At 31.7% G+C, this 21,632-nt stretch overlaps 1 protein-coding gene and 1 non-coding gene across 2 annotated transcripts in view; both read right to left on the bottom strand.

The window, feature by feature from the left end:
• The window catches only part of SYCP1 (synaptonemal complex protein 1), a 128,734-nt gene that overhangs the window by 45,832 nt on the left and 61,270 nt on the right, over nt 1-21,632 (bottom strand). The window contains exons 16-20 of the mRNA XM_053591310.1: nt 13,801-13,905; nt 12,566-12,669; nt 10,495-10,612; nt 9,543-9,613; nt 3,163-3,244 (exon numbers count right to left, since the gene is read on the bottom strand). Of these exons, the coding sequence (XP_053447285.1) occupies nt 3,163-3,244; nt 9,543-9,613; nt 10,495-10,612; nt 12,566-12,669; nt 13,801-13,905 (480 nt within the window). The remainder of the gene's footprint in view (nt 1-3,162; nt 3,245-9,542; nt 9,614-10,494; nt 10,613-12,565; nt 12,670-13,800; nt 13,906-21,632) is intronic.
• LOC128587091 (small nucleolar RNA U13) lies at nt 15,007-15,110 on the bottom strand. The gene has a single exon (XR_008380509.1). It is a non-coding gene; the product is annotated as a small nucleolar RNA U13 (small nucleolar RNA).

Here is a 21,632-nt window from a genome sequence, read left to right as displayed (position 1 = left end):
CTACCCAGATCCTCAGGATAACCTTCCTGATTAAAAAAAAAAATTTTTTTAAATAAACATCTATAAATTAATAAATAAGATTATTTTAAATTATTACTTTAAAGTGATCATAGGATTCAGGCTAGCACCAAAGCTAGCATTTGCCTCAAGGGCATATGCTAAATGCACCAGATAAGGAAAACATGAGACAAAACTTACTAAAAGTAGGAAATCTAGTAAGATAACCCTGTACTAAACAAAGAACTTTACCTACTTAATGAAAAAATAAACAAGAAATAAATCTACCACATACAAGGATACTTGTCTGTCTTTACATGGCACTGACTTAAAAGGGAAAAAAAAAAAATCTTCCCTAAAAATTTGTAACCATGAGGTGGCCTTATATTGGCCTTATAGGCTGACTTCATGCTATGGGTATGGTCCAGAAAAACTTCAAATGGACAATTTAATTTAAAATGATCTCTGGTTAGTAATGCTCCTAAGAAACTTTTGGGAGAATATCATCCTCAACATAGGTCTCAAAGATTTCCCACAAAGTTCCAATGAATCATAAAAACACAAAAAATAAAGCACAGTAAGTGCACAATAAGAAAAGAGAGCAAAACCAAACCTAAAAGATTTCAGATATTGGAATTATCAGATACAGAATATAAAATAAATATATTTATTTAAAAGAATTAAAGACTCAAAACTGAACAAGAAACAGGAGACCATAAAAGACATTGAGCAAATTTTTAAAAGAACAAATTAGAACTTTTAGCAATGAAAAATTTAACTAAACTTTAAAATTCAACAGACAGGAAAATAAGTTACTTCTTGACCTGACCAAATAGATGTTGAACAAATTTAAACAATGTCAGTATGAAGCATCAAACTATTACTTTTCTGGATAAAGCACATGTTCCATGTAGTTTTTAGTCCTCCATTCTTCAGGCCATCAAAACCTATTCCCTTGAGAGTTAATGCTGATCCCAATACTTCTCGCCTACTCAGATTTTCCTAAAAATCTACCTTTGTAATTGGCATTACTATATAGCCCAAAAGATGCTTATACTAAAATCATGATATCTGAGCTACCAAATGTGGACATGTTTTGACTGTCAGATCCCTACCCAACAATCTTACTTTCCCTTCTTTCTGTATAAGCTATTGAAAATTAACTTAAGTTTTCACCCCTTTTAAATAGTCTTCAAACGTGGGGCTACTTAAGATTATAGGGCTTTTATTAAAACAGTTCTTTCCTTTTAAATATTTAAAGACATTTAAATTTAGTAGAATTCCCACAAATCCTCGAAAGTTTTTAAACTATATATTTAAGTAAAATGTATTTGCACAGATATGAAGGTTTTTATTTACCAGAAAAAAATGTATAGATTACTAGAAGTCAAAACTTCATAAAGTGAACTACTCTTTTAGAAAAGGTACAGAAAAGGAAGAAGTGAACTGGCTTGGGCAGCAAGGCAGTAAAAACACTTCACACTAAAAGAATAAAAATGGTTTTGCCATTCTCTTGATTACATGTAGCAATGGAAAAGATGTCTAAGGATGATTTCTCGAAGTATCTTACCACTCTAAGCATCTATACAATAAATGTAGCTGCTGTTGAGTATGAAATTTGAGGGAAAGGAAGACAAAACTAAAGAGCAATTTGTAAAAATTTACTCTTTGAAGTACTATGTATAAAACCAAAAATCCAGAGCCTCTTCTAGGAAACCTGCAGTATAAAATCCTATGTTATCCATAAAAACTTCCAAAACATAACTGAGATTTCTTTGTTCAGGACATAATTAAAGGCTGATCCTACAGAATCCAGTCATACATATATTGTTACAAAATCTCTATTCTCAAGTATTTTTTCTAATTGGATAATACCTTGTTTTCTTTCTTTCTTTTTTTTTTTTTATTGTTGGGGATTCATTGAGGGTACAATAAGCTAGGTTACACAGATTGCATTTGTTAGGTAAAGTCCCTCTTGCAATCATGTCTTGCCCCCAGAAGGTGGGGCACACACCAAGGCCCCACGCCTCTCCCTCCTTCCCTCTCTCTGCTTTTCCTTCCCCCTCATGACCTTAATTGTCATTAATTGTCCTCATATCAAAATTGAATACATAGGATTCATGCTTCTCCATTCTTGTGATTCTTTACTAAGAATAATGTCTTACACTTCCATTCAAATACCTTGTTTTCTAATATCTTCATTTGTTTATCTTTTTTTAAAAATTCACATTCAATGCTTCGAGCCTAAAAAATATTAATACATATTTAAAAAGTTAATAGAATTTCTATTTTCATCTGTATCTTTTAGAAATGAAATTATAAAACAATCTAATATTCAAAAATAGTTACCAGTTTTCCCAGTTTATTTCAGTATCCTTTTTTAAAAAGGAAATCACCTTTGTATGTGAGGTGATAGATATGTTAACTGGCCTAATTTAATTATCTCACAATTAATACATGAACCAAACATCACTTTGTAAACCAAAAATACATGTAATTATGTCAATTCTAAAAAGACATTTTTCTCATAATGTTTACATGTCAATGTTCATCATTCCTTATAATATTTTATCAGTTTCCCAGATTATCCTGAATGTTTAAATTGTTTTAAATATAAATGTTTATAATCTCTCAACTATAACTTTCATAAACACATGTTTATCTAAACTTTGCAATAACACAATGACACAGAAAAGCCATGTATTATCTGCATTTTAGAAAAAAGGAAACTAAGGCTAAGATAGGTCAAGTATGTATAAAATAATAAATATATGAACTACAGCTGTGGATTTAGAATAGAAGAGTGTGATGAAATTCAATCTCACACAACATATCTGAGAGATATTTGCCACCTGGATTCTTTCTGGGAAGCTATTTTAGTAGGTAAGTACAAATCCAACTGTGGAAAGGCATAATATGCTACCATTTCATCACATTTCATTTTTTTTCTTAACTCATCATTCATATTTTCTACACTAGAAAATAAATTATGTTTTAAATTCTTAATGAAGGATATTGATTTTACATCGAACACTGAATTCATGTTCTTTCCCATCACAAACAGGTTTTTAAGTAGCCTGATACAAATTTTAAAGTACTGAATTATATGCCAAGTATTTAGTAGACTAAATTCATAATATGAATGGTAAAATAAATATAACATACATTTTCTTCACTTTTATCCAATTTACATTTAATTTCATCTCCTTTCTGTTTTAGCTCTTCTCTTACAGATTCCAATTCATTTCTAAAAGGAAATGGAAAAGCGACAATATATTTTCATTTTATTTCATTTCTATGTCTAAAATAGTTGAGTTTTTTTGGTGGTTCATTTCTTCATTTTGTTTGGAAATTTATATGCATTTAATATGATTTCTGCTGCTACATTTAAATTAACTTATACATTTATTTTGAAATTATCTGGTTACATAGTCATTTTCTATTTTAAAAACCACTAAAAGAAACATTTACTTGTTAGGTAAAGTCCAAAAAAGAGTTGAGCCCTTTTACCCTAGAGAGTACCATAAACTTACCTTCACCTTTCCTATTAGGTGAGAGCACACCAATTTCCCTCCTTCTTCCCCCTCCCCTTTCCTCCATCCCCTCCTCCCCCACTTGAATTTAACTGAGATACACTTAAGATTTCTTTTTTTTTTTTACACTTAAGATTTCATCTTAATGTTTTCTTAGCATAAACTAGTCATTACTCTAAATGTTCATAATTTTATATAAATAAGAACAAATACAAGTGATTTTAATTACAAACTACATGGCTGAGATATTTATACACATATCATTGTCTATGCATACATTATCTTTGGAAACGTACATAAGAAACAGTGATACCTCTGGGGAGGAAAAGGGAATAGCAGGAAGATAAAAGGTAAGAAAGATACTTTTCTTTCCCTATTGTGCTCCTTTGACCCTTTGAATTTTGTGTCATGTACATGTATTAGTCTTTCAAAAATATTTTCATTAAAAGTCTATCTGTTGCACATGAAAATAATGGCAGCTTTTCTCTTGTGAATACCTGAAACTATTTTTCTAATTGTGGTCTCTCTTGTCTGGGTACAACCTGTAACCATGGAATAGTATTCAACTGTGTACAATACCTGGCCTTGTAAAAACTGACACCAGTATACTTACTCCCACGAAAATATTATCTAAATAATTTGAACTCTGTTAAATAAAAATCAACCTCTAAAATGTGTCTTCACATTTTATCCCCAAACTGTACATTGCTTAATCACAGAGATTCAATCTATAAATAACAGCTACTTCTGAAGAAGAAAACTGAGCAAAAAGGACAAAAGCAATCATTAGTGGTAAAGAAAAGATGACTTTCCAAATTTGGAAAATACTAACGGTTAACAATTATTAAGCACTAACAGTGTACTAGGCACTGTACTGTGAATTTTATTCACATTATTTCTTATAATATTCAAACAATCCTAAGGAGATATCTTAGGTCTAAAGAAGATCTCACATAATTTAAAATAGGAGGAAGTTTTAAAGACAACATTCATTAACCAAATGAAGAAACCAAAATTGAAGACTTCAGAATAAAGAGGTGCTTAAAAAAATGTATAAATGTTTTAGGAGATATTATCTGACAATTAAATTCGTGCACTTGCTACCATACCCTTACATTGCAGCACTGTACACACTACTTGGTAAGGTTTTATGACTTTGTATATTAGTATCTCACAGGTGTGTTTGTTCTAACATATGGCAGTGTCTCGCTGAGTGGCATTTATGTTGCATGCTTTTGTGTGCCATTGTGTGAATATGGGAAATTGAATTAAAGCAATGAATAAACATTTGTAAATTTCTTATAAACTTAGTAAGAGTAGAAGTGAAATCAAGGACATGTCAGTCCAAGTGTATAATGATATGAAGAAAACAGCAGTGTACAAATGGATTAAACATTTTTCTGAGGAGAGAGAAAATAAAGAGAGGTCAGGGCAGCCAGTAATGAACGTAAGTGACAAAAATATTGCAAAAATTTGTCAAATTATACATAAAAATCACTAGCTGACTGTGAGAAGCATAGCACACCAGGTAAACACTGATAGACAAACAGGAAAATCTTTTTTCTTTTTTTTCTTTTTGAGACTGAGTCTCAAGCTGTCTTCCTGGGTAGAATGCCGTGGCATCACAGCTCACAGCAACCTCAAACTCTTGGGTTTAAGCCATTCTCTTGCCTTAGCCTCCCAAGTAGCTGGGACTACAGGCACCTGCCACAACACCCAGCTATTTTTTGGTTGCAGTTATCATTGTTGTTCAGCAGGCCAAGGCTGGGCTCAAACCTGCCAGCCTCGGTGTATGTGGCTGGCACCCTATCCAATGACCTACAGGCACCACCAAAAATAGGAAAATCTTGGCCAACAACTCACCAACTCACATGGCACTTTCCATGAGGGAGTTTTTAAGCCAGTAAACAACTAATTGTATTGGAACACCTTTCTACTCACTTGATCTGGCCCTCAATGACTTTTTTCTTTACCCAAAGATAAAGAAAATATATTGAAAGGAAGATATTTTGATGACAATCAGATCATCAAAGGTAATACAATGACAGCTTTGATGGCCATTCCAGAAAAAGAGTTCCAAAATTACTTTGAAGGGTACACTAGGTGCTGGCATCAGTGCGTAGCTTCCCAAGGGGAGTGCATCAAAGGTGACCATAGTGATATTCAACAATGAGGCATCTAGCACTTTTTCTGGGATAAGTTTGCAAAATTAATTGTCAGGCCTCAAATGTATACTTTTCATAATTGAACTGAAGACAATTATACATGAAGACCCAGGAAGACAGCTTGAGACTCAGTCTCAAAAAGAAAAAAGATTTTCCTGTTTGTCTATCAGTGTTTACCTGGTGTGCTATGCTTCTCACAGTCAGCTAGTGATTTTTATGTATAATTTGACAAATTTTTGCAATATTTTTGTCACATTCATTATTGGCTGCCCTGACCTCTCTTCATTTTCTCTCTCCTCAGAAAAATGTTTAATCCATTTGTACACTGCTGTTTTCTTCATATCATTATACACTTGGACTGACATGTCCTTGATTTCACTTCTACTCTTAACTAAGTTTATAAGAAATTTACAAATGTTTATTCATTGCTTTAATTCAATTTCCCATATTCGCACAATGGCACACAAAAGCATGCAACAACATAAATGCCACTCAGCGAGACACTGCCATATGTGTCAATTATGAAAAGTTGTCAGGCCTCAAATGTATACTTTTCATAATTGAACTGAAGGTACCATTACTGGTCAAGTGTACACAGACATACTATGCACATCCATTTTACCTGAATTAGTACACTTTTGGGGAATGATCTATTTTACCTCCAACAAGATTGCTTAATAGACTCTCACTGGATTAAAGATTTAAACTTAAGACATGAAACTATAAAAATACTAGAAGAGAGTGCAGGGAAAACTCTTGAAGAAAATGGTCTGGGCAAGTATTTTATGAGGAGGACCCCTGGGCAATTGAAGTAGCTTCAAAAATATACTACTGGCCTTGGTGTGTGTCACACTTTATGGGGGCAAGACATGATTGCAAGAGGGACTTTACCTAACAATTGCAATCAGTGTAACCTGGCTTATTGTACCCTCAATGAATCCCCAACAATAAAAAAAAAAAAGTAAAAAAAAATATATATATATACTACTGGGACCTGATCAAACTAAAAAGCTTCTGCACAGCCAAGAACACAGTAAGTAAAGCAAGCAAACAGCCCTCAGAATGGGAGAAGATATTTGCAGGTTATGTCTCCAACAAAGGTTTAATAACCAGAATCCACGGAGAACTCAAATGTACAAGCAAGAAAAGAACAAGTGATCCCAGTGCAGACTGAGCAAGGGACTTGAAGAGAAACTTCTCTGAAGAAGACAGGCGCACGGCCTACAGACATATGAAAAAATGCTCGCCATCTTTAATCATCATAGAAATGCAAATCAAAACTACTTTGAGATATCATCTAACTCCAGTAAGATTAGCCCATATCAAAAAATCCCAAGACCAGAGATGTTGGCGTGGATGTGGAGAAAAGGGTACACTGCTGGTGGAAATGCAAATTAATACATTCCTTTTGGAAAGATGTTTGAAGAACACTTAGAGATCTAAAAATAGATCTGCCATTCAATCCTATAATTCCTCTACTAGGTATATACCCAGAAGACCAAAAATCACATTAAAACAAACATATTTTTACCAGAATGTTTATTGCAGCCCAATTCATAATTGCTAAGTCATGGGAAAAGCCCAAGTGCCCATCAATCCACGAATGGATTAATAAATTGTGGTATATGTACACCATGGAATATTATGCAGCCTTAAAGAAAGATGGAGACTTTACCTCTTTCATGTTTACATGGATGGAGCTAGAACATATTCTTCTTAGTAAAGTATCTCAATGTACTCAGCCCTACTACGAAACTAATTTATGGCTTTCACATGAAAGCTATAACCCAGTTATAACCTAAGAATAGGGGAAAGGGAGGGAAGGAGGGGAGGGAGGGGGAAGTGGGCGGAGGGAGGGTGATTGGTGGAATTACACCTACGGTGCATCTTACAAGGGTACGTGTGAAACTTAGTAAATGTAGAATGTAAATGTCTTAACACAATAACTAAGAAAATGCCAGGAAGGCTATGTTAACCAGTGTGATGAAAATGTGTCAAACGGTGTATAAAACCAGTGTATGGTGCCCCATGATCACATTAATGTACACAGCTATGATTTAATTAAAAAAAAAAAAAGATTGCTTAAAATATGCTTGGCACCCCGATATATGTATAAATACAAACCCCCAAATATTTGAAAATCATCTCAGTTATTAATGAATTTAAAGAAAACTTAAAATACAAAACATGTTGGGCGGCGCCTGTGGCTCAAGGAGTAGGGCACCGGTCCCATATGCCAGAGGTGGCGGGTTCAAACACAGCCCCGGCCAAAAAAAAAAAAAAAAAAAAATACAAAACATGTTATTTAGAAAATAATGAATGGAAACACTACGTGTCAAACACTATGTCATAAATTCATAGTTGTGTTCAGAAGAAAATCAATGGTTTAAAATGTTTTTACAATTAAAAAAAGAAAAATAGGCTGGGCATAGTGGTTCATGTCTGTAATCCTAGCAGTCTGGGAGGCCAAGGCAGGTGGACTGCCTGAGCTCACAAGTTCAAGACCAACCTGAGCAAGCACAAGACCCTATCTCTACTAAAAATGAAAAACTGAGGCAAGAGGATCGCTTGTGCCCAGGAGTTTGAGATTGCTGTGAGCTAAGATACCATAGCACTCTATCAAAGGGGACAAAATGATACTCTCTCAAAAATAAATAAGTAAATAAAAAACAATCAATGAAAAAGAAAAACTAAAAATCAATATACAAATTTTTAAAAGAACTAAAGAAAAAATATTGTAGGCAGCAAGAAATTTCTAAACATACTTATAAAAGCAATGGAGAAATCACAAAAGGGAAGATAGTCTAATATGACTATCTAATAGCCTAAAGATAGTCTAATGTAATTAAAAACTTCCATAGAATAAAAAATTTTCTTAAGTTAAAAGAGAACAACAGGTTAAGGAAAATATATACTATAAACTGAACAGATAAAAGATTCATATATGTTTTATAAAGCTTAAGAAATTCAATAAGGAAACAGTAAAACCTAAAAAAAAATTCTAACATGCAAATATCAAAAATTCCACGTTATCCAAAAAGTAAAAATTAGAAATCATAAGAACAATGAGTTGTTTTTATCTTTTAAATTATCAATAAATTAAGAATGCTCAATTATTATTATCAATGTTTATTTTAGAAGTAGCATATTCATATAATATCAGTTGTACAGCATTATGTACCACAGATACAACCTATTGGAAGCTATTTGGCTATGAAGTCATTGAAACCATTACCCTATGACTTAATAAATTGTTACATGAAATTTATCCTACCAAATTCAAAATTTCAAAAAGTTTACTACATTATTTATGATAATGAAAAACTGGAAAATATAAACATTCAAAAATAAAAATGGTTAAAATAAATAATGTTATAACCACTAGATTAGCTGGTATATATGCACTAAATAGATGATTATGAAAACATCTAGAAATATAAATAATGCTAAAAACAATATTAAATGGAAGAGCTACATATAAAATTATACATCTATGATTAGAAGCAAGGACCAAATATATTCCTTTAAGTAAAGAGTGGGTATAAATACTCAAGATTATAATAGCTAATGTGATCAGAAGTAATTTTTTTTTAATTTCTAAATTTCCTGAAATATGGTTACTATACTCTCTGAATTAAATAAATATTAAAGAATTAGAAAGCTTATAATGCCTTAAAATCACTGTCTACTATGTTTTAACACTAAATGTAGCATTATTACAATTTTACTTTTAAGCAGGATTCCAAAACAGTAATTTAAGTTTCTACTTTATATAATATTTAATTTAAATTAATAACAACAGAAAATATAAAAATTTTTTGCCAAAAGGCCAGTTTATCAGTCTTGCCTTAATTGTGTTTCTGTTTCTTCCAGATTTGCTATTTGTTTCAATGTCCTCTCTTCTTGCTTTTTTCTATTCTAAAGAAATAATCAATTTTGTCTATATTAATTACTTTGTTTCCACAAAAGTAAAACTGAAACTAATATTTAAGACCTTTATTTTTCAGCATGAAATTTATTTAGTTATATATAAAGAGAATGAACTACTTAACTTCAATAGTTCCAAACTACTTTTCTAGCCTTAGTTTAAATAGTCTCCTAACAATGTCTACAAAACAGCTACTTTGATGTTTCCCAGTGCTACATTGAGTTTTGTTCATTGTTTTGGCTTAGAGGAATATTTTCCATTCACTGTTACCTAATGAACACATAATTCATCTTTTAAGGCCAAAATCAATGCTATATTCTGTTTGAAGTCATCTTTGTTTTCAACCAAAGCAGAGTGGTCCTGTAAACTCTAATAACACTGTGCCACTAACAAAACATATGACATACTATTTTAAGTTATGTGAGCATTTGTTATTTTTTTCTATTAAATTGTAAGTCTTTTTTTATTTTTTTTTTTGGCCAGAGCTGGGTTTGAACCCGCTACCTCCGGCTTATCGGGCCGGCACCCCATCCCTTTGAGTCACAGAATTGTAAGTCTTTAAAGAAGGATACAGATTATTCATCACTACATCCTTCATAGTCTTATATGACTTAATAAGTACTTGTTGACTAAATACTTTTTTCAATCTCAAAGCTTAAAATTAAATTTATCTCTGAGTAGTCTTTATATTATCAGAGAGTAGCATCTCTTGCCCATTAACATCTAAGAACAATATCCATATTTTTCTTCTAAAACACAGTTTAGCTCTCAAACAATCAGACTTTTAAAGCTTTAAGGATATTTAGAGATCACTTATTCTAATCTAATTCTACAGATAAGAAAATTAAATCACAGTACTTTGTCAACTCACATTAATATCTTCTTGCTGTTTCTTCAGTTCTAAGGACATATCACTTGTTTCTTGCGCTAGTTCTTTATTTTCAAGTGAAAGCTTGTTGCAACTTGCAGTTAATTCAGTATTCTTAAGCCTATTTTTAAAAAATGTTATACTGAAATATTTACATATGAAATTATATAATAGGAAATTTTAAATGAAAACAGGATTGTCCATTGGTTAATAATTGCTAAAGCTGGGTAAGCAGTTCATGTTGATAGTTCATTACATTATTCCCTCTACTTTGTAATGTTTAAATTTTTTCTCTAAGTTTTCAAAATGTGATAAAATAAATTTCCTTACATGTTCCCTATACCCTCATCCCTCACATACTTTTCTACAAATTTGATGAGTACATTTCCTTCATATATTTTTTTTTTCTCTCGGGGAGACTGTTTCTTGAAAATTGTTTCAAATTTCTAATAATTTGAATAAACTAGTACATGAGGCACAGGTATTTTTAATTTAAATTTTTTCATTAAAAGAAATAAAACTAGGGGCAGTACCTGTGGCTCAGGGGCTGGGGTGCAGGCCCCATATACCGAGGGGGGTGGGTCTGAACCCAGCCCTGGCCAAACTGCAACAAAAAAATAGCCAGGTGTTGTGGCGGGCACCTGTAGTCCCAGCTACTTGGGAGGCTTAAGCAAGAGAATCGCCTAAGCCCAGGAGTTGGAGGTTGCTGTGAACTGTGACATCACAGCACTCTACCAAGGGCGACAAAGTAAGACTCTGTCTCAAAAAAAAAAGAAGAAAAGAAAAGAAAGAATTCTAGGCTCAGTGCCTGTAGCACAGTGGTTACGACACCAACCACATAGACAGAGGCTGGCGGGTTCAAACCCAGCCCGGACTAGCTGAACAACAATGACAACTGCAACAAAAAATAGCGGAGCGTTGTGGCAGGTGCCTGTAAGTCCCAGCTACTTGGGAGGCTGGGGCAAGAGAATTGCTTAAGCCCAAGAGTTTGAGGTTGTTATGAGCTGTGATGCCACAGCACTCTACACCAAGGGCTACATAGTGAGACTCTGTCTCAAAGAAAAAAGAAAGGGAGGGAGGGAGGGAGGGAGGAAGGAAGGAAGGAAGGAAGGCAGGCAGGCAGGCAGGCTAGGTTTAACTTTTCATGCACAACACCTAACAAAGATTCAAATGTTCTTCATCGAAAGAGACATTACTGTTGCTTTTGGATGTAGCCAAGATCAAATTTAAATGAATACAGAGGATTAGGTAGCTCTATAGAGAGATTTCAGGAGCACCTATTATCTCCTTATATCCCAGAAGTTCATAAAAGAGGACATAAAGCTTTTTCCTAAGCAATGAAAGGCTAAAAAGCAAGTATACCCAGGATAATGTAAATTCATACTACAGTACAACTAACCAATCCACTATTTTTGTTAACAGATGAATTTTGCCCATGGCCCCCTAAAAAAATACTGTTTAATAGGGTGCCAGAAACAGAATGGGAGCTAATAGGGAAGGAAGAAGATACTGCATAAACTGTGTACTTTGCATTTTTATCTAGAGCCAAGAGGCAATCAAAAGGGAAAAATCATGCTCTCCACTAGACTGGCTACTTGAATTACTTCTGAGTAGTAACACAATAGTTATTTCCCCCAGTTTCTCTCCAAATTAAACTTACTGAGTAGTTGAAATCATTGAATTAAATATTTTATTTGCATAATATAAGAATTGAATTGATAATTTGACATTTTATAAATATAAACCTATGAAATAATCAATAAAAACAACCAAAATAAACTGATTAAAATTAATTGCAAATTATTATTTTTATGGAAAATTAAATATCTCTAAGAAAAATAATACACTGATCTTCTAAAGTGATTCTCAACTTTGTGGTATATTCTTTTTACATGTGACATGTACTTCCCTCAGCAATGAAACTGGTAAATTATTTTGATATTTAAGAAGAAATAAAATACAACTTCAAATCCATTCAAATAAATTTTGAACATAATATACTAGTGCATTATTTATAACAAAAAACTTAAAGAATTAAATATATAAGCCATTTAGAGATAAATGAAAAACATACTTCTCATTTTCTAGCTCAGTTTTCAGATTTTTAGCCTGTTTTGAATAATGCTGTTCACTTGTCACAGTGGCAGTTAATTGTATTTCCAAATCATGTACTTCTTTCTGCAAAATAAACATATGTAACTATAACAAGTGTTCTTCCAATCTTGTCATTTAAAAGGTATAGCAATAGTGTTCTTCCAATCTTGTCATTAAAAGGTATAGCAATATATAAGTCATATATTTGGCAAATTTGGCAGGTTATGTCAAATATTTAAATTTAAGTAGATTTGAAGTGATAATCATAATGTTAAAACAATAAGCAACAACAAATGCAATATATCCTAAAGTTCAACCAGTAGAATTATGTTCACATACACAATTTTAGCAATTTTACTTTACCAAGTAATTTCAATTAAAATGTTATAGAGTTAAGAATATATTAATTAATTAATCCAGTCAGTATCTTTAAAACTAACATGTTTTTATTATAAAAAGATAAGTTACAGTATTAGTGCCCATACTGTAAAAAAGACAAATTCTAAAATTATAACATGAGCACTATGAAAAGTACTACAAACTAAGAATCTAACTTAATAAAAACTGAATTTTAAATGTACTAATTAAGAAATATTTGGCCTCTGGTGTGCTCTCATCTACCGGGCACAATGTAAGGGTATATGGCGTACCTCCTCGGTTAGGGGCGTAACTGCAACAGGGACCTTAGCTAACAAATGCAAACACTGTAACCTAATTAATTGCTTATACCCTCATATTAATATGAAATTAAGAAAAAAAAATTCAACAAAAAGAAATATGTGGCCAGGCACAGTGGCACACTACTGCAATCCAAACCACTTAAGAGGCTGAGGCAGGAGGATTGAGACCAAGGCTGTAGTGCAATATGATCATGCATATGAATAGTCATGCACTCCAGCCTGGGCAACACATGAGACTTCATCTCAAAAAATAAAAAGAAATATACTCGAGACAGAAGAACTGTATTTGTTATAAACCACAGCATCAGCACTGTATTGGTATCTTAAATGTTGACCTTTCTCTCCTACATTATAATATGAAGTTTCTCTAGATGTGTTTTAAATCAATTAGCATATTAAGTGTAACAACACACACTTTTTAAAGGAATTTTGTGAAGAAATGTTTCACAAAGCAAACAGCTATTCCATAATCTATTTTGTAAATCTATATTCTATTTAAGAAATATTTGAAATAAAAAGGTATCCTTAAACAAACCTCTCTGGTTTGCAGAAGACCAATTAATTCCTGTTCTGTTCCTTTTAACTCTTCAGCAATCTTCTCAAATTGTTTATTCTCATCTAAAAGCCTTTGGTTTTCAGCCTAAATTAAAAACATTAACAAATCAGGAGAGCCAAAACATACACACATTAAAAATAATCAAACTCCCCGAATAGAACTGTAGAAAAAACTGTGAGCTTCTCGTTGGCTAAGATTCTTTTAAAGGAAAAAGTATGTCAATATTAAGAAAATTTAAAAAATAAATATGGCAGAGAATTTAATAGGCAGATCCCTGGAACAAAAGCCATAGAATTTTAATTTAAAAAATTCATGACAAAAAATAAAATTCAATAACCTGTTATTTAATCCAAGCCTTATCATATGCATAAATCACTACAAACCATTAGGAAGAGGGCAGTCACTATTTTATCGATCTTCTTTTCCCTGCATTGCACTAAAATGTGAGTCCCTGTAATTTTTATGCAATGGTCATTATTCTTCCTTCCATAATCATGTAGGAGAAGTCTAATTCTTCTACATGATATCCAGAAAATTTTTGAAAATAGTTATCACTCCCTAAGTTTTATCTTCACTATTCTAAAATCTCTTGTAGCTCTTAGTATCATTCTTCTTAGGAAATTATTCTGAATTACCTCATTCCCTCGGGATGGAATCATTTTATCAATATACTATTTTAATGGAGTCAAGAATTCTAGAGGATGAACAAACTACAGCCAACAGGCCAAATCCAGCTCACTTCCTATTTTTATAAATAAAGTTTTACTGTAACAAAGCCACATCCATTTGTTTAAATATTGTCTATTTCTGTTTCACACTGTAAAAGCAGAGTTGAATAGTTGTAATAAAGACCATATGATCCACTAGGTCTAAAAAATTTAATAATATCCTTTCACAGAAAAAAAAAATCTATCAATACTAGACAAGTCTTGTATAACAGAACTTTCTGCAACAATGGAAACAATTTCTATGTTGTCCTATGTGGTAGCCATTGAGCACTTCAAATATGGCTACTGCAATTGAAAAACTGTTAAATTTTATTTATTTTGAATTAACTTAAATTGTAATAGCCACATCTGCCTAATGACTATCACACTGGACAGCCTGACTCTAGAAACTGAGCAAGAAAAAGTATAATACAACCCTTAATTCTTATGTTATGGGTGCTTAATTTCTTTTTATCCGTGTCAGACAGGTGATGTGCCATTTTTGCAGCAAAGTTTGAAGGACATATTTCTCACACATGACTGTGAAAACCCCTATCACTCAGCTTATAAAGAATAAAAGATCTAATGCTTAATTAGATGAGAACATCATTGAATGAGAACATCTAAAAATGATGAGAACATCATTCCCCCACTATCCAACACAATTTATATTTATGAACTCACTTTGTATACTTAAGTATAAGGTGACAACAATTTTATAAAAAGCCGAACACTAAAAGGTCCTACGTTATTAACTATAAAAACAAACTAAATTTTTGAATTTTATCTAAAGAAAATGTGGAGCCATTAAAAGCTTTAACAGAGGCTGTACACGGTAGCTCACTCCTATAATCCTAGCACTCTTGGAGGCCGCGGCAGGTGGATTGCCTGAGCTCACCAGTTTGAGACCAGCAGGAGCCAGAGCAAAATCTCATCTCTAAAAATAGCCAGGCATTGTGGCGGGTGCCTGTAGTCCCAGCTACTCGGGAGGATGAGGCAAGAGAATCACTTGAGCCCAAGAGTTTGAGGTTGCTGTGAGTTATAGTGAGACTCTGTCTCAAAAAAAAAAAAAAGTTTTAACACAGCAAGATAACATAATCATATTTGTAACTAAAGAAGACAACACTAGCAATGGAGCAGAATAAACCTTAAGCAGTGTAATGTTCATAAAAAATTAGTTATGAGACTACTGTGCCAAACAAACATGAGCTGACAAGAGCTTAAATTATATCAAGGACTGTGGAGATAGAATGATGACAATAACCACCCTTTTGAGGAAGTTCTACTAATACATAATTCATTCTAACTAGATCCTTTCAATATATTTTTATTTCTTATACTACTCTGTGCAAGTTAGATATTTGTATATCCATTTGGCAGATAAAAAAGAAGTGGTCTTCCAGCTTTTAGTATGTCATTATAACCTCATACTTAAAGACCACCTCTCTCACTGAAAACCACTATAAACTTTGCACAAAAGACACCTCCAAAAAATGTGTGTATATGTATATATATATATATATTTGTGTATACAAAGTCTGACACTTAAGTTCACAAACTCGTCCTAAAAACAGCACTATATACCTCATTGCTGAATATCACTACAGTAATTCTACCTGTGGCCATCTGTTGACCAGTGTGATATTTAGCAATGAGGTATGTAGCTTTTCTAGGACTTAAGTTCTAGAGTTCACAGATTTAAGTGTCAGGCCTCATATGACAACAGCTGTGATGGCCATTGTAGAAAAAGAGTTCCAAAATTGCTTTGAAATGTAGACTACGCACAGGCATCAATGCATAGCTATCCAGGGGGAATACCTCGAAGACGAGTATAGTGATATCCAGCAATAAGGTATATAGCATGTTTTCTAGAATGAGTTTGCGAACTTAATTGTCCAACCTTGTCTGTGTATGTGTTTGTGTGTGTGTATTATATATAAAATAACTAATAATTCTAAGGAGTAAACAAAAAATTTGCACAGTGACTTGGAGAGGAATTTCTCAGTTTACATCAGCTTTGTCCTAATAGTGGAATTTCCCTGCTCAGCAGCGTAACTATAAACAGCTAAAATTACCATTGAAACCCCACCATCCTTCTTACTGAAGAAAGCAGAAAAAGGAGCCCTGGGAACCATGACTTGCTGCCAGAATCTGAAGAAGAAATCACAAAGAGCAGAGAACCAGAGAATGTAATCTCCTAATTCTAATTTGTGAACACCAAACAAATCTAAAACAAACCCGTGAAGCATGTATTATTTATATACAGACTCAAAAGCAGTTCACCAAAGGCTCAGAGAATTAAACTAAGATTTGAGACATCATTCACAGAAGGTGAAACAGAACTTATTTTTTTAAACTAACTAAATTTTTTGGGAAGACAAAAACATTTACATTATCCAAAAGAATATAATAGAACATACATAACACAACGTTTATGATGTCCTCAATAGAATTCAAAATTATTCAACATACAGAAAACTAGAAAAATGTCAATACTCTCAAGAAAAAAGGCAACCAACATACACATACCCCAGTATAATCAAAATGTCAGCATTTATGAGATAAGAACTTTAATGCAGCTATTATAACTAAACAGAATTAGGTACAGGGAATATTCGTGAAATGAATAAAAAGATAGGAAATCTAAGGAAAAAACAGAAAGAAAAACAAATGGAAATTTTAAAACTGGTAAAAACAAAAAAAAAAGATTCATTGTATGGGTTTAAGAGCACAATGGAGAACACATGGCAAGTGCCAGTGAATATAAAAACAATAGAAGTACTCCATTATGAATAACAGAGAGAAAAAAATTTGAAATAAAATAAATAGTACTTCAGGAAACTATGAAATAATACAAAAATATTAAATACATACACAACTGTAATCCCAAAATATTGGTCAAAACTTCCTGTATTTGAAGAAAGTTAAAAAAATTAAGTAGAAAATCTTGACAGTATGTTTGTGAACTTCTCATTAGAAAATAGGGAGACTAAAAGACACTAAAACATCATCTTTAAAGTACTAAAAGAAAAAAATGTCAACTCACAATTCTATTTGCAGAAAAAATATCCTTCAGGAATTAAGATCAAATAAATGACATATTTCAGAAAGGAAAAACTAAGAAGATTTATTGCTAGCAGAACTGCACTAGAAGAAATGTTAAAGAAAGTTCTTCAGGATGAAAGATAACAATATTAGAGGTAAACTTGGATCTTCAGGAAAAAATTAAAACATGAAAACTAGTAAATCTTATGAGAAATATAAAATCCCTATTTTTACTATTAAGTTATTCAAAAATACAGGGTGGTCATAAATAGTTACACTATTTAAATTGCACACTCCTTTATTGCCACATAATTCATTTATGGCACATTCCTATGTATGTCTGTTTAAGAAGAAAAATATAACACTGTCATATGAGGATGTAAATGCCTGTAGGCATAAATACATATGACTACTCTAGCATAAAGGACAAGATGGGTGAAGGAACATAATATAGTCAAAAAGTTTCAACATTTTCCATGAAGTAAATAGCAACAATAGTAACTCCACATAGACAAGTAATAGATACAGGTTAAAATCTGAAGATCAACCACAGAAAGAAATGCAGAGGGGTATAGCTAAAGTGCCAATAGTTATATTAAAATAGAATACAAAAAAAATTTAAATAATCCAAAAGAGGGCAGAAAGTGTTAAAGAAACAAAACAAAATGAGCAAACAAGTTTTTTGTTTTTTTTTTATTAAATTGTAGCTGTGTACATTGATATAATCATGGGGCATCATTCACTAGCTTCACAGACCATTTCCCAAGTCTCACATATACCCTTGTAAGATGCACCGCTGGTGTAATCCCACCAATCCCCTTCCCTCTACCCACCTCCCGCAAACAAGTTTTTAAATGCTAAAATCCAATTTAACCATATGAGCATTTAAACAATAATTTTAAAAGATATTAATGTTCTAAATTCTCCAATTAGCAGATACTAGAAGGAAGACCCAATGATATGCAGGCTACATATATAGACATACTTACAAATACAAAGACTAAAACAGATTGAAAGATATGTGCAAACAATAAACATGAGAAACATAGAATGAATACAACAGTATCAGTTAAAACTGACTTTAAGACAAAGGATTATCAGAGGTAAGTTAAAATAAACTTCAAGACAGAGAATCAGAGATAAAGAGGAAATTTAATAATAATAAGGGATCAATTCATCAGAAAGATGCAATAATTATATATAAATGTGAGATTTATAAAAGAAATTCAAAAAACATGAAGTAATCATTGACAATATTAAATAGAGAAACAGACAATTCCAAAATCACAGGAGTTTTAGTACCCTTTTCTCAATAAATAATAGAATTAAAAATAATTCTTTATATATTATTAATCATATATTATTAATTTATTGTTAATTTATATATAATTATTAATTATATATTATTATATATGATATGATTATTAATTATATATAATATATTAATATATTTAAATATAATAGAATTATATTATATTTATAATATAATAGAATTATATTTAAAAATTCAATAAAAAACTAGATTTAATTTGTACAATACCATCAACTAACTGAATCTAATTGAATTTATAGAACAGGCTAACAATAGAGGAGTAGAGATTCTTTTCAAGTACACATAAACATTCACTAAGATATATCATATCCTCATTTATAAAATAAACCTCAACTAATAAAAAAAGTATATTCTCTGACCATAATTAAGTTAATCTAGAAATGAATAAAAATAAAATAGGAAAGTCTCTAAATACGTGGAAATTAAATAAATTTCTAAATAATCCAATAATCAAGAAAAACTTTCAAGAGAAATTAGAAAAGATTTTAACCTAAATGAAAATACAACATATCAAAATATGTGGAATGTAGCTAAAGTGATGACTAGAGGACATTTACAGCATGAAAATGCTTATAAAATAGAAAAGTCTGGAAAAAAAAAATCTAAGCTTCTACCTTAACCTAGAAAAAGGAACAAAATCAACTCAAAGGAAGCAGAAGGAATAAAACAATAAAAGGGCAGAAACCAATGAAATTGAAACTAGAAAACAATAGATAAAATCAATGAAATAAAAGGCTTGTTAACTGAACAATCAATACAATTAATAAGATCAATACAATTAAAAGGAAAAAAAGAAAAGGCACAGTAACTAATATCAGTAGTGAAAGAAAAGGTAACATTAGTAGACCCCATAGACATTACAAAGTTAATGAGGAATTCTCTGAACCATTTTATGCACAGAAATTTGAAAATTTAGATGAGATGAACTAATTCTTTGAAAACCAAATACTGTAAAAATCACTCAAGATAAGCAAGATGAATAGTTCCAGAATAGTGAGAGAAATTAAATTCATAGCTAAAAGTCTTTTCAAAAAGGAATCTTTAGGCCAGATATTTTCACTAAAAAATTTTACCAAATATTTCAAAAAGAAGTATCAATTCTACACAATCTTTCCCAGGTAATTAAAAAGAAAATGATTTACAGCTTATTTTACAAGGTCATCATTACTTACTGTCTTCCAAAACTGGAAAAGACAGTTAAAAAAAAATTCTACATACCAACATCTCTGTATTATTTTAATAACATAGAATAATAATAATGCACACCTAGTAGTGCTAATCCTGGAAATGCAAGGATGGTTCAATATTTGAAAATGAATCAATGTAATATTAATGTTCTAAAGAAAAAAAACACATGATCATATCAACTGACATAGAAAAAGCATTTGACAAAAACAACGTTGATTCATTATAAAAACATACCGTGAACTAGGAGTAGAAGGGAACTTCCTACAAAAAAACCCTGCAGTAACATTATCCTTAACAGTAAAATACTAAATGTTTTTCTCTCAAGATTGGGATATCAAAAATGTACATACTCACCACCTCTATTCATCATCACACTAGAAGACTGACAAGTGCAATAAGGCAAGAAAAAAAATCAAATGAATGTAGATTGGATGGGAAGAAATAAAACTGACCCTATTTGCAAACACTGTCTACTCAAGAATGTCCAACCTGTGGCCCACAGGCTGCATGCTGATTTTGTGAGGATTTTTTCGGGATGGCGATGGGGGAGCCTTATCTATGCACTGGATATCACAAAAAGTACAAATGGACTATTTTTATTATTGTTAATCAGCTTTTCTTAGTGTTTGTGTATTTAATGTGTGGCCTAAAATACCTCTTATTCTTCCAATAAGCAGCAATGGAAAACAAAAAGGTTGACACCCCTGGTCTATACAGAAAATTCTGAAGAATTTACAAAAATTCTCATAACAAGTAAATTTAGTAAGATCACAGGATACAAGTGCAAAAGCAATCATATCCTCATCTATTAGCAATGTGAAATTGAAAAAATATTTTTAAATACTATTTAAAATGCCAAAGAAAGAAAAACTAAAGTATAAATCTAACATAACATGTACAAGAACATATGCTGAAACCTACATAATGCTAATGAAAGAAATCATTATAAAGATCTATATAAATGTAAACATACATGATGTCCATGTGTCAAAAGACTCAATACAGTTAACAATCCCAATTAAACTAATATTAATCTATATCTTTCATACAATTCCAATAAAAATTCCACCAAAAGTTTTATAGATTTATATAAGCTAACTCTAAAATTTGTATGGAAAACTAAAGGCACTATAATAGCTAAAACAATATTGAAAACAACCAACAAAGTTGGAGATATCATATTACCCAATTTTAAGACTTACTATTAAAACTAAAGTAATCAAGACACTGCAATAATGGCAAATAGATCAAGGGAATAGAAAAGTGTCTAGAAATAGACCCAATTTCTTTTTGTAAATGTGCAAAAGCCATTCACTAGAAAAACAGTATTTTCAAAAAATGGAATATCACCCTACAATACTACGTCAATCCAAAGTATCTAAATAAACCACCCACTTTTTCTCACTACTACTATCACCTCTCAGCCTAAGTTATCACAATTTCATCTCTGGCTACTGTGATTTTCTTTCTGCTCTTAACTGTTATATATTAATATACCATTCCCTATATTGCAAGCCAAATGTTTTTCTTTTAATTTC

Source organism: Nycticebus coucang, chromosome 5 (genome assembly GCF_027406575.1).
Source record: "Nycticebus coucang isolate mNycCou1 chromosome 5, mNycCou1.pri, whole genome shotgun sequence".
NCBI classification, from domain to species: Eukaryota; Metazoa; Chordata; class Mammalia; order Primates; family Lorisidae; genus Nycticebus; species Nycticebus coucang.
This window is presented reverse-complemented; position numbering and strand designations above follow the sequence as displayed.